Source organism: Phocoena phocoena, chromosome 1, assembly GCF_963924675.1.
Source record: "Phocoena phocoena chromosome 1, mPhoPho1.1, whole genome shotgun sequence".
NCBI lineage: Eukaryota > Metazoa > Chordata > Mammalia > Artiodactyla > Phocoenidae > Phocoena > Phocoena phocoena.
The window spans coordinates 172,923,748-172,938,731 of NC_089219.1; the positions used below are offsets into that span (position 1 = coordinate 172,923,748).

Here is a 14,984-nt window from a genome sequence, read left to right on the forward strand (position 1 = left end):
CCACCACAGAAGAAGTTTTATTCTCCCTTTTTAATTAGATTGGGGGCGGGGAGGGGAGCATATCTCATTCTAGAGCAGGGGTCAGCAAACTTTCTATAAAAAGCAAATAGCTTAAACTTTGCATGCCACACTGTCTCTGTACAGCCACTCAACTCTGTCACAGTTGCAGAAAAGCAGCCAAAGACAATACATAAAACTATTAATAAAAAGAGCATGGTTTGCTGACCTCTGTTCTGGAGCAACATAGTTTAAATCCTACAATTTCAATCAAAATCATCTGTGCACACCAGAATCTTTCTTTCTTTCATACCGAAGATAATGATTTATTACAATGCATTCAATGAAACGATTATACAAGTAACGTATTCAAACTATTAATATTACTAGCCACATGTAAGTATTTCCTAGAATTCCTTTCATTACAGATAAATTTTGAATTTCCCATTTACGTTTATCTTTCACTCTAGAATATAAAAATTCTTAATAATTTACAGAGCTAGTTTGTTAATTTCATTGCAATGGCCTTTGAAAAAGCAATAAGTTATGGATACTGAGGTTTTCCAAAACTTAAATTTAAAATTTCCCAGAGAAATAAGCTCATTTTTCAATAGAGATTAAAAGTCTAAAAGCTTTCGTTGTTGTTACTGTTATGAAAATAAAAATAAAGCTCTTAATTCCAAAATGAAATCAGCTGTCATAGGAAGGTAAATGTGCAGATAAGTTTAACAAATAATGTTAGTTATTATTATAATAGTAGGGCTTAACAATACAATTCAGAAGAGGAAAAGTTCTAACTTCCCACCTCAGATTATGTTTACTGGTCATGTGTGACTTCAGTATAAAACCAAACATAAACTTTAGACTCTAAGAGATGAAATCCTCAGCACTGCAGTTCACCAAAACAAAGGGCCAGATCAGTGTTACAATAAACCAACGAATAAACATACATTATCAAAAGAACTTCCACAATTTATGATAATTTTGTTATGCACTAACTTGTTTTGGGTGTGAGGTAAACACTCAGAGCAGTAATAGCATCATTTGAAGGATCATGATAAAGTTCAGTTACAAGAAGATCGTTATCCTTCATTCGCAAAGGGAACTTCTGCATATCTAAAAAATAAAAAAAATTAAATAGCATTAAAATAAATAGTGAATCTACTTAAAACTAAAAAAGGTAATATTTTCTTGTTCTCATTTTAAAAATCATACTAAATAGGACCATACTAAGTGTCTGACCACTTACCTATATAATATATTGATCCATTGTTACATCCCAGTAGAAGGAACGACCCAGCAGTGTCATAACTAGTTATAGGAACAACGTCTTGAACCTAATGTAGTGAGAATACTGTTAGATGTCAGTTATTAATTACAATCTATATTTTCTGCTCAATTTCCTCAAAATTTTTGAGTCTTTTAATAAAAAGGATACTAATATCCGATTTAAGTAGGGCTTAGAAAATACTTTCTTTACACACACACACACACACACACACACACACACACACACACACACCCCTCCAAGGGGAACTCTGACCTTTTAAAGCTTTTCTAAAAACTTTTTTATTTCCAACAGCAGCACTTTCCTTTCAGAATTTACTCATTTCCTTTTTCTGCACATGACTGTGAGTCACAGCACACTTTAGGACTGGAAAACCAAGTCTGACCAGGCCCCTTTCTCCCTTGTCTCTCTCATAGAAGAGATGAAATGACCTGCCCAGAATCAGAACTAGAAAACAGATCAACCGATTTCCAGATAGTACTCGCTCCCTTGGTAGTTCATTACCATTTCTTTGAAAAGACAGTCTTCTCTACTTTCATATTCCCCACTAAATACTTCACCTCTATTTCCTAGGAAATGGCCAAACAAGTTCTCAAACGCTTTTATTTTTTCAAGTACTAGAATACAAAACAGTTTTCCAAGCAAATCAGTCTAGTTACAAATTAATGAATGCCTATGTGTGTGCCAAGAGAAAAGCAAAGGGCATGATTTTTACAAACAAAACGAAAAACAAACAAAAAGTGTTATTGTACTGGCGATGAGATCAAACTGAATCATCCCTATGTACAGCCAGGCCAGACATGCATGTGAAAGTTTACACACAACATTTAAATGAAACACGTTTTATGTACCAGATATTATCCAGGTGAACAAGTACTGGAATGGATAAGGGATGTGAAATATCACTTTTGCTCTGTAGAAGCTTAGAAACTTGTGGGCAAGAAAGAAAAATAAAGACAATTATAACGTGATAGGCACATTAATGCCTATCACAGTATACATTATACATCATTTAATGTATAAACACAGGGTGTGCAATACAATCACAGAAGAGGGAGAAAGGACTCCCATCTCAACCCCAGTCCAGGGAGAAGCACAAAGATCAAGGAAAAGTTCAAAAAGAAAGTAAAGCTTGAAAACTAAAAAACTAACTAGGAGTTAGGTAGAGAAAGGGAAAAGCACACTTCTGACAGAACAGCAAATACAGCAAAAGAGTCTAACTAAAAACACAAATTTAAAAACAGCTAAAACTTGGAAATAATGATTCCTAGAAGCCGTTCATGTCCATGACCCTAATTTCTGTGTGTGCCTTCTGGTGTCCTGCATGATTATAAGTTACACTAGAAATATCTCTGCAAAGACTCAATGATCACCCCCAACCCCAGGTCAGGTTTCTGTCTCATGAGAGCCAACACGTTTCGTAGCAGGTAAACACCGACAACTTCTCAGTGATATGAGTAAAGATGTCTGAAAAATGGAGGGAAGCTGCTTCACTGACCAATTTTCTTACACCAAGTGCATCGTTTTAGCTCCAGCACTCCAAGAAGAGCTTCAATTCTACCCAGAATCTTCACAGTCAGAGGCTGGGGATAGGTAAGGCCATGAGATTCCTCTCCCTCTGGACCCATTTTTCAGTGAAAGAGCAGCAGCGGCCTGGAGCTTTCCCAGGCACGTCCAAGACAGGTATCTGACCTTTCAGTTCTCTGGGAGGATGGGCTCCAGGACTAGAGCCTTCCTACCTCTTTTCCTGCAACCCCTGAGCATGTCCTGCTTTTCCCCTCACGTCTACCCCTCAGTACAAGGAGAACAGGGAAAGCAGAGGATAAGTAAAGTTAGGTTACAGAGGAGTTGGTACTAAGTTCTTCTCTCCCAGCATAAGCAAGGAGCCAGCCTTTCATGGCCTCCTCTTCTTTACCCCAACAGCTTCATGTCAGGAACCTGAGACACCATACTGATTAGTATATTTGGTTCAGTCACGGTGGCCACAAACCTAAGGTGGAAGTGGGTTTCCTCTCCTAACGTTGCATGCAGTGATTATCATTAACTCCTATGTAAAAATTTAAATGATTTACAGTTTGAAAACCACTCTATCTTCCCAAGCAGTACAAGGCCCCTAGAATCCTTTAACCACAATCTCTACCTGCATCATGATCACTGTTTTTAACATCAGTATGTTTTAACTCTCACCCATTACTTTTTAGACTTATTTAGAGTCACCAACACATCTACAAATTCTTTGGCTAGTCATGTTTATTGTATTCCACTACTTCCTCTTCTAAGTATAAATAACCTTATCAAAGGGCATTTCTATAGAGGTCCTTCCACTGAAGGTTATAAGTGACAAACTTTGTCTGTATTATCTGAAAACATCTCTCATTCATGTTTGAATGATAGTTTTGCTGGATATGAAATCCTAAGTTGAAAGTTATTTCCCCAACTAACTTGAGAATAGCCTATTGTCTTCTGGACTCTACTGCTGGTGATGAACAGTCTAAGTCTAACTACAGTGTACCTCTCACTACTCTGTGGACACCTTTATGATACTTTTATCTTCTATTATTGGTTGGCCAAAAGGTTCGTTCAGGTTTTCCTGTAAGATCCTATGGAAAAACCCTAATGAACTTTTTTGCCAACCCAACACATCACCATGTGTGTAAGTGTGAATCTCATTTTATTTAGCCTTGATGTATTTCTTTAATCAGTAGAGTCATGTCTTTCTTCAACTCTCCAAAATTGTTAGCAATTATCTTTTCTAAATTGCCCCATCTCCACTGTTCCCTTCTGATTTTTTTTTCTTTTCATATTTTCTCTCTCACTCTTTCTGCTTCAGCGTGAATGATTTTTTTCAAATGTGTCTGTCGATTCATTGTCCTTCTATTCAACACATTAAGTCAGAGTTTTGGTTTGTTTTTAATTTTCAATGACCTTTAAATTTCTACTCTTTCATTTTGCTTCTTTTCTGACTGGTCCTATTCCTTCATTATAGTCTAGTCCTTCTTCTATCTCATTAAATAACTTCAGAAATTTATTCTACATTAGTTGTCTAATTGTTCAATTATTTTCAACTTTGGGGTACATCTGTACTCTAACTGCTAACATTTGATGACTTTCCCTCATTTGCTTTCACGTTTCATGTGTAGTTTACAAATTTGGGGAGGTTATGGGCTCACTTTCAGCAGAAAATATTTCTTCTGCAGAGTCCTGTGTGCCATATCTTGTGAAAGTTCAGTTTCATGTCCACATCTGGAAATGCAAATGGCCCCAGACCAGCTTTTTACATTAATTTCTCAAATTGGAGTTCCCATACTTACCTTTGTGTTTTCAATTCACACATTTGTACTCCTAATTTGATTATTTTGGTCTCAATTTCTCATTGATGGTTTTCCCCTGCACCACCTCTCCCCAATCCAAGACACTAAACACAGGTCAAGCTTTCTTGTTCCAAAACTGTTGAGCAGAATTTTCCCATTCTTCTTCTCAGGGACTGAGGCAGACCTTTAAAGCGTCAGCTTTTTGCAGGAGGCTGGTTTACACTGTCCCATGAAGCCATGCCTCCTATTCCTGGTAGAACCCCAGACCCCAGAGCCTTTACTCTGATACGTGACATGCAAATATGTATAAACAAACAAACAAATAAATGTAATTCAATACTTGACATAGATACAATATATGCTGCTTTAATACTTTTACCCAGTATTTCTATATGTCAGCTGATTTAGCTATGTTACTGTAAATCCTAAGTAAGCAAATATAACATACTCAGGGTAGTGGTCAGTACATAATAGACACCAAAATGTCAAGTCTTCTTACCAATAATTGATCTAATTCAGCTACATTACTGTAAATCCCAAGTAAGAAATACAACGTACTTGGGATAGTGTTCAGGACATAGTAAGACACCCAAATGTCAGTCCTCTCCAATGAATTCTGGGCCTAAGATTCCAATGCCCACCTTATTCTTGTTCCTAACTTGCAGGGGTTCATAAACCTATTACAAAAACAAAAAAGTAAATCCCACCAAACCCTACTTGTGACATCAGTGCTACAGGTGCATCAGAGCACAAAAGAAGAGAAGCTACATCAAATAAGCCTCCCTAGTTCTTGTCCGGCACAGCCCATAAGAGCACAGAAATTCACTTTGACTCCTTGTTCCCACAGCCAGTATTTCTTCCTCAAGCTCGTCCTCCACTGTTCATTTAGAGGCCAGGCTGTGACTCAGATGGTGACTCTGGCTGAAGATCTCTCGTCTTTCAGAATGAACACAGACAGAGCTCTCTGATCCTTTAGCAATCACAATACACAATGACTTTCCAGGACTAACTTCCAACACTGTCTCTCTGCTTTGATATGAGAATGAAACATGTATAATCTATGTTTCCAATATACATCTAAATTTAAACTTGAACAACTTGGGAAATAATGTCTAAAGTTACTATTCTGCCACGTAACTCAGCCTAGGCCATGTATTTGAAACACTAATTCCTTATTACTAATCTTCTGAAGTCTAATGAAGAGGAATTAAACAAAAAAAAGAAGAAAACACTGAAACTTTCCTTCTCAAAAATAATTTTCTTTTTTCTTACCCAAATCAGATACAACACTCCTATAAAATTTTCATTAACATTTTATTGAAGCTGTCCTAATAAGAAACTGCTACACCAAAATATCACAACGGCTTTCAGGCTCAAAAACGCTTGCTCTCTCGCTCTCAGGCTCATTTGTCTGACTCAAATACCTCAAATCAATCTCGACTGTACAGCGAGAGTCACAAACTACACTAGTTGTCCTGTGTACCTTCTGTGTCACTCATGGGCAGAACTGTTGCTAAAGGCCAGATCAGAACCCGCTCATCCAGTGCCACAGCAGCCAGCCTCAGGTCAGAACTGTCCGTTGAGGTTTGCAGATCAGACACTGAGATTTCATTACATCCTAGCTCTGCACTGCACTACCAAGAAAATAAATCATCTATCTGGGCTAAAAGTTATGAGGCTTGTTTGCTGCATGAATGCTCGAATTACCCCAGGTCTTCCTGAAATGTAATAACAAACCTACTTTGTCAGCTAGGGTTTTCAACTCATGCATATACCAAACAAGAAGCAACAGGTTATACATAAAGGACTAAACGCTTAAGGTGAAGTATCCACTTTGAGGATGCTAGTATAGTTTTGGGGATCTCAAAATATGAAAACTTTTATATGCAGTTGTGACATTAGTAAAAAACAAAGAAGGTAATAAAGAAACATGTTCCTGGGCTTCCCTGGTGGCACAGTGGTTGAGAGTCCGCCTGCTGATGCAGAGGACACAGGTTCATGCCTCGGTCCGGGAAGATCCCACATGCCGCGAAGCGGCTGGGCCCGTGAGCCTGCGCGTCCGGAGCCTGTGCTCCGCAATGGGAGAGGCCGCAACAGTGAGAGGCCCGCATACCGCAAAAAAAAAAGAAAAGAAAAAAGAAAACATGTTTCTTTAGAAACCTAAATGCACCTTCGGAGTTTTATGGCACAGATAGCACAGCTTCTCAGAGCCACTAAAAGCTCACTTGACATAAGTAGCCAAGTAACTTACCTGAGAGCAGGTCTTCCGTAAATCATTAAAATCCACATTCCTCTTTACAGAGATATCACCAGCTGAAGAATCCCTCGGATCGACTTCCCTCCACCTCAACTTTAGATCAACCTAGATCAGTCCTTCCCCACATTCCTTGGCCCATCATTTTCATGGTAACAACCTTTATAATGCCTTTTCTGTGCCTATATGGAAGGTCCACTCTTGGCTAATATATTTTTTCTACAAACATGACTTCCATGTCTCCATCTAGAATGAAATTTAACTTTCTCCGATTGCAATCTCTCTCATCGTAAGTCATTCATTCTCTCACCATTTCCCCAGCATCTCAGGCGCGGCCGTACGACCTTAAGAATGTCCCTCCACAAGCTCAGCCCAATCACGACATTCAATTACCCTACCTCTGCCCAGACTGCAGCTTCCAGATCAACATACCACTTCTACTGAGGAGCTGGGCACCTGGATCAGTTAGCTTTTTGTCCCATTCTCCATTACTGTTCTGGCACCTAAATGTTCACCCTGATGACCCTTACAGTTCTCTGGCCACTATTTCAACTACTTTCATCTTTAAGTCAGTTCAACACATGATTTAAAGGGCTACGTCAATGAGAACTGCTCCAACTCCAAAACCTTAACTCCAGTCTTTGACCACAACAATTCCCACTCCTTGTAAGTCACCAACCTGCTTTCACGTCCCTCTAGTCCCTTGAATCCCTGCATCCCCCTCTGCTGACCTGGCACTCCTTCACTTCTTGATCTTACAGTTTCAATTACTTTGCCACTTCATGTTTTCTCATCCCTTTGTGTGTCATACCCATTTTATTACATCTCCAATCCTGAATCAGGCCGACACTGTTTTCTTTTCTCTTGCTTCTGTTCCCAGTACTGAGGATTAAGGAAGAAACTCACATAGCTGTACCAGCCAGGTCCATTATAAAGATTTATAATCTCTGCAATCCTTGAAACACACTTCCAATGTCTTTCTCCTCCACAGTACGCCTTCCTCACTCTTCCATCGCAGAGAAAGAAGTCTCTCTACTCTGTTGGGGCAACCCCTCCAGCTGTGTTCTAGACCCCATTTGCTTCTATGGCACTAGCAACCATCTCCATTCTTTCAACCTTCAAATGCTTTCTCTGTCAACTCCCCTCTCTGACTAACAAGCATGCTCAAACTTCTCCCGTCCTAGAGAAAAAGTAAAATAAAGCACTGAATATCTTTTCCTCCATCTAGCCTTGATCCTTAAACTATCACTTTGCTTCTCTGCTCTCCTTCACCACCAAACTTCTTGAAAGACACTCTGAATTTGCTAACTCTAATCTCTGATCTTTTAATTCCTTAGTTCCTGCAATCTGCCCCCCCAATCAAAACCTAATTAACTTATTACTACATCTGCAAATGATATCCTACTGACAAAACCAATGTCATTTCTCAATCGTATCATATGTGTCACTTTGGCTCTTGGTTTCCTATCTTGTTCCCTTAAGAGCTAATGTTCCTCAGGATTTTTACTTTGGCTTTTCTTTCGCTGCAGATATCCTCTCAATGGAAAATCTTACCAATTCCCATGTTTCAATTACCAAGTATTATGGTTTCCAAATACTTTTTTCTAGCCCTTTTCTTCTTCCCTAAATTCCAGAGGGGTGCTTCCAACTATATATTGAGCTCCTGTATGTGGATACCCACGGGAATCTCAAAGTAAACAGATTTAGTCATTCTAATTATTCCTCACGCTATCTACCAGCATATATGATTCTCCTCCTCTGTTCCCTATCAATGTAAAATATTACCAGCCACTCAACTGTCAGAACTAGAAATCCACCTCTCTCTCCTTTAATTTTTCTCCATCTAATCAGATACCAATCCTTTTAGGAAGACTTATGAAATGTTTTTCAGCTAGTCTCATCTTTGCCGTCTACTCATTTTAGTTGAAGCTCTGCCTCTTTTGCTGCATTACTTCCCTGATCCAGTCCACTTTTCATATTAGCTAGCACTGTTCTCTTTCTAAAACATGGCTCTGGCCAAGTCACTCTCTGCTTAAAGCCCTTTCATTTTTCCCCTCTCTTTCAGAATCAGGCAATAAGCTTTTTTTTAGTCTTATCTCCTTCCTGTTCCTCTCAAGTACTTGAAACCATTTAGCTCGCTATCTTTTCCTTGAACAGGCTATGTATTTTCACACAGAACTGTGCTCCCACTCAGGAGATGAAGTTTGCCTGGACTACTATTCCCAAGGCATGAAACTTGAAACATTTCAAGGAAATAAAGAAATGTCAAACCAGTTTACAAACTGACTCATCTTCCAAAGTGACTTAAAATTCTTGAAAATGTAGTCAAACTTGTATCCAGAAGCAAACTTAGCAGCAAATATATTCAATATTCTATACAGTAAGTCCCCTACATATGAACCTTCAACTTGCAAACTTTCAAGGAAGCAAACGTGCGTTCGCATGTCCAATCACGTAAGTTAGTTCACATGTCTGGCGTGCACTGTCACGTGCGTGCATCCTCTACAAGTGGTTGTGCTTTTGTGTACTTTACTGTACAGTCCTGTACAGAGTACAGTAGTACAGTATCTTTATTTCGAGCCCAGGATATCTGGAAGCAAGCGTAAAGGCAGCGGTGATGTAGCTGGTACTGCTAAGAAGAGATTCACAACACAGGAAATGGCAAGGGGATTCTCTTTATCTGAGGAGGCACTGTTAGTTTCTGAGGCACAGGACCCGAAAGGAGAACAGTACACCAAAGTTGCAGCAGACGTTCAGAATGCATCCAGTGCTACCGTGTCATCTATGAGGAGAAGAAAAGAGCTACTACCCAGACATCACCAGATCGTTTTTTCAAGAGGGTAGACAGAATTGAATCCAGCAAGGAACCAGAACCTGTGCCATCCACGTCAGGCGTGAGTGAAATGGCAGCTTGCCCTCCGTCGCCTACTGCTGAGTATCCTTCAGCGCTACTATCTCCCACCTACTCTCCCTCCTCCAGTCAGTAACTCTTCCTGCCTGTTCACTCGATGGCAGCCCCCGGATGCCAGCTGTTGTACGGTACTTCTGTACTTTTCAAGGTACTGTACTGTAAGATTAAAAATGTTTTATTTTTTGTTTGCTTTTATGTATTATTTGTGTGAAAAGTATTATAAACCTATTACAGTACCGTATTATATAGCAGATTGTGTTAGTTGGGTACCTAGGCTAACTTTATTGGACTTACAAATTGGACTTACAAACACACTCTTGGAACTGAACTTGTTCGTATGTAGGGGACTTGCTGTATAATCAAAACAGAAACAATATGAATTCCACAATAAAGCAGATGCATAACCAGCGTGAGTTTCAGAAATAATTTCATTTCTGCAATAATATGCATTAGTTAAAACCAACCTGCCAGTGCTGGGTGACAGCATTCCACACTCCCACTTTCCCTGTATGACTCGTGGCCACCAACTGGTTACCGATGAAGAAGAGAGCGTCTACAGGAACACCAAGGCTGAACACTCCTTAAATGATAATAAAAAATAGAGGTTAATCAGTCGCCATCTTTCGAATTAATCAAAACCCAGATTAAAAACATCTTTTAAAGGCATCTCATTTCTACAAATTATGTTCCAGACACTTTGGGAACCAGAAATAAGAAACCTATAAGCTCTTAAGTGGCAGATAGAAGTCTACCCCAAGTAATCCCACTCTGACTGAACAGCTTGTTACCTGAAACTGTGGCTCCCAAACCTAGCTGATCGTCAAAACAACCGCGTAGATTTAAAGTGAACAAAATAAAAAAGAAAGAATCCTGGGATTCCTGGATTCATGCCAGACTCGCTAAATCAGAAAACCCACTGCATTTCTATAAAATCCACAGGAGATTTAGCTGCAGCCTGCTCATGGACCGACACAGACTTGGCAACCTCAACTATCCAGAATGTATCTAGAAATCTGGAAATAGGCAAAAAAGAGAAAAGAACAAAACAAAACAGCAAGAAGTCACACTATATTCAAAACAAACATTCAGGCCTTTATCAGAGCTTATTTTAAACCTCTTGTTTCCCAACACTGCAGATCTCAATTTAATTAACTCCAAAGACACTAACTATACTAGGCCATGGGATTAAAAAATATGAGAAGATAAACAACAGGGATTTAGTGTATAGCACGGAGAATTATATTCAATATCTTGTAACCACCTACAATGGAAAAGAATGAAAAACAAGTATATATACATATATATATATATCCGAATCACTCTGCTGTATGCCTGAAACTAACACAACACTGTAAATCAACTAAACTTCAATTAAAAAAAACAAACGTAAGAAGACTGGATATTACTAGGAACTTAAGATTTAAAGGAAAAAAATATAAACAACCAATTTTAATGCAATAATAACAGAAGGATGCACAGAGTACAGTAATAACCAGAGGAGTAAAAGAGGGCAGGAAAAGGAGCTTGAGAATATTTCTAAGAAGCCATCTGAGTTGGGTTTTTTAAAAAGGTGAAAAGGAATTCATCAAATTGGGGGATCAGGAATGGGTAAGCCTAGGGAACCTGAGAAAAAAGGAAAGAGGGGTTGCAGGTGAGGGACCTTGTAAGGATAGCCCACATTAATAGCAAAAGAGCCAAGAATGTCTCGGCTCACCTTGGTATAGCATGTATGGCCCTACACAGTTGTCTCTCTTTAGCTGAGTACTACACCAGCAGGGAGGAGATTCTGGGTCAGAATCCTGGCTCTGACAGTACCTTTCTTTGCCACCTTCAGGTTCCTACTTCACCATCTTCAGGTTCTTACTTACCTGATCTGTAAAACTGGGTCCAAGCTAAATGTCTCAAGGCTCACTTTCACCTTAAAAATGTTATAATCCAATTTTGACATTTAAATAGTATTCTATTACTTGAAAAGCACCTTATGAGAAATACCTTTCTACCTAATTATTCTAGAAAATAAGCCTCACTATAAAATATTGTTTTATGTGTATCTTTAGCTGTTTCAAGTATGTTTTTTTTAAAAAGTACCCCAAAAAGATAAAAGTACCTAATGTGTGACAACACGAACAATTTTCTCAGCATCTAACTGAGAAAAACAAGGATTCACAAGGCTCTGAAGAACTCACGGGGAGAGACAAACCAATTAAATGCAACTGTAATATGTTAGAAAGCATAAGCCAGAAAAGATAACTGATTTCTTTTGAATCTTACATGAATGAGGGATAGTTCTTTATGTTCAGAAGTGTACTATATACAAGACCAGTGGCGATAAACAACACCTTGAAAATTCTTAACCAATCTTGAAAAAGCCAGGCATCTAGCAAAAAGAAAAATGATATACACTGGACAAAAATGAAAAACAAACAAATCTGGAAAGTATTGCTAAGAATGTCTTCCATATGTACATATTAACTTTTATGTACTCATAAATACATATTTATACACATGAATAGATCATCTCAGCCCAACCTGTCAACCAAAAAAACCAGAGCAAAATAAAACACATACAAAAGCTAATAAGCTCTCTGATCAGAACTGGCTGAGAAATTAACTTGCCACTTCAAAGCAGAGAGTAATCATTTCACACGCAACTTCAGGGACTCTCATGTATTAGTACTTTAATCTTGATGCTAGACAATTTTTCAGAACATGTTAAGATAACTATATTCAGTACTATGGGCTATGTGAAAGGTAGAAATAAAAACAGGAAAACCAACAAACACTGATTACTCGAGAGAAGAATGAGATTCTGGGAAATCAAGGAAGACATTCTGAATGATCTCAAGAAATTTCAAGTGTCACCCCTGCTTAGACTCAACAATGCTGACCCCTATCCACAGGGAGGACACCAGTGTAAGTAATGACAAGCTCCTGTCTTAAGGGGCCCTGCTTATGGCGGCAATCCAGCAGCAACATCTTATGTAAGTTATAACAAAGGCGCTCAGCCTCTGGGGAAGCTCTATCATGGATACACCAGTCCTAACAATTTTGTTCGGATGGTGCTGTCAGGTCCTAAAGAATATTTGTAACAACAAATAATCTCTTTTACATGAACAAATTACCATCTACCATCTCATAAGGTAGCTACTGACCACACCCTTTGTTTTTGGGGGGGAAAGAAAGCAAGGCATAAAATCTCCTTCACTAATTGGTATGTTACAAGTGGCAATTTGAAAAAAACAAACAAAAAAAAACCCACAACTGATTTCTTTTCTGTATACTTACCAGTATATTATAATTTCAAATTTTTTAAAGTATTTTTTTTTTCCCTAAAATTTTAGAGGGGACTTTCACTGCCAGTCATGATGAAATAAATGGCATCAGACTATTCCTCACCATAAAAAAAACCTGGCCAAAATACATGAGGCAACTGTTTTTAGGCACCGGACAACAGGGAGCAGAAGACCTGAAACAGTAAACACATAAGATCAGCCCCACGGCCACACTGGCTTTCTGTATAAGCTCTCCCGACCACAGCGAGGTGAAACCCAAGGGAAAATCAAGTGAGGGTTTCTCTCAACTGAGAAAGCTGAGATCAGAGTCTAGAGCTGTTGAGGCAGCTAGAATTTATGAACAAGGTATAAGAAAGAAAGAAGGGAAATGCACCAGCGTGGGAGTGGAGATGGCGCAGAATTTGTATAGGGGTTTTCCTATGCCTTGGCTGAGACCAGGCTGCACCTGGGCTGGGTGAGAATCCCCGAGGAATAAAAGAGAGAGGCTGCTGTAGGCCTGGGAGCTAAGTGGAAATAGCAGAGGTCATTTGTGGGTAGATTCAATAGTTCCAGCACAGTAAGACTCACTCTTCAGGCATTCAGTTAAGACTCCAAAAAGATAACACCACACCCTGAGTAGGAGTCATGCCCTAAAATAAAAAATAAAGGTGAAAAAGGCTACCTATCCTTAACAACGCAAAAAAAAACAAGCCTAGCAGGATAAAGAGCCTCTGGTAATTTAACTGCCTGCCAGAATAAAACTCACATCTTTTAAGAGAAGACAGCATTGTTACTCCCTACATAATAATAATAATAATTCATACTCCCTACATAATGTATCATGCACAAGCCTAACATATAATTACAACTTCCCAGACATGTGAAGAAGCAGGAAAATGTAACTCAAAATAAATGAGATGGTGCAGACAGTGGAATTAGCAGACAAAAACTAATAAAACAGCTATAATGAATATGTTGCATTTAGCAAAAAATAAGGCATAATGAGTGAATAGACAAGAAATCTCAGCTGAGAAACAAACTAAAACAGAATCAAAAAAGGTAATTTTAGAGTTGAAAAGTCCAGCATCTCAAATAAAAAACTTACTAGATGGGCTTAACTGCAGATTAAATGAATACCGCAGCAAAAGGGCAAAAGACAGTAAAGATATTGATCTAAACTGAAGAAGGGGGAGAAAAGAAATTGGAAAAAAAAAATAGCGCTTCAGTGCCATCTAAGGCCAATATGAAGTAGCCTAAAATGTAACTGAATTTGAAAAAGAGGAAGAGAGAAGAGGGAATGAGGGAGGGATGTTAGGGAGAGGGAAAGGGAGTGAGGTGGGGGGAGTTGGAGAGAAAGAGAGAAGAGTCCTCCCTCAATGGTGTCAACCAAAAATGTCTCCAGACATTTCCACAGGTCCCCTGGAGGACAACATTATCCCTTGTTGCAAACCACTAATCTATGTACAGACCTATTACAAATCAATAATAGGATGACAATCTCATAAAAAGAGGGCAATGATTTTAAGACACTTCTCAAAAACACAGTACAAATGGTCAATAAGGACATGAAAAGATGCTCAATATCATTAGTAGTTAGGGAAATGCAATTAAAACCAACATTAAAATCACTGCACATCCACTAGAATGGCTCAAATTAAGACCGACAATAAAAAAGTGTTGGTAAGGGTGCAGAGCAACCAGAACTCTCACACATTGCTGGCAGAAATGTAAAATGGTAATAACCACTTGGAAGACAGTGGTGCATTTTCTCATAACATAAACCATACACTTTTCACAGGTCCCAGAAATTCTACTCCTAGATATTTAATTTAAAAAAACGTCCAAAGACGCAGATGTAGAGAATGGACTTGAGGACACGGGGAGGGGGAAGGGTAAGCTGGGATGAAGTGAGAGAGTGGCATGGACTTATATATACTACCAAATGTAAAAT

At 38.8% G+C, this 14,984-nt stretch overlaps 1 protein-coding gene across 2 annotated transcripts in view; it reads right to left on the reverse strand.

The window, feature by feature from the left end:
- Nucleotides 1-14,984, reverse strand: part of KCTD3 (potassium channel tetramerization domain containing 3) — a 68,905-nt gene that overhangs the window by 22,832 nt on the left and 31,089 nt on the right. For both annotated transcript variants that reach the window (XM_065874845.1, XM_065874839.1), the window contains exons 10-12: nt 10,226-10,341; nt 1,247-1,334; nt 997-1,113 (exon numbers count right to left, since the gene is read on the reverse strand). In XM_065874845.1, the coding sequence (XP_065730917.1) occupies nt 997-1,113; nt 1,247-1,334; nt 10,226-10,341 (321 nt within the window). The remainder of the gene's footprint in view (nt 1-996; nt 1,114-1,246; nt 1,335-10,225; nt 10,342-14,984) is intronic.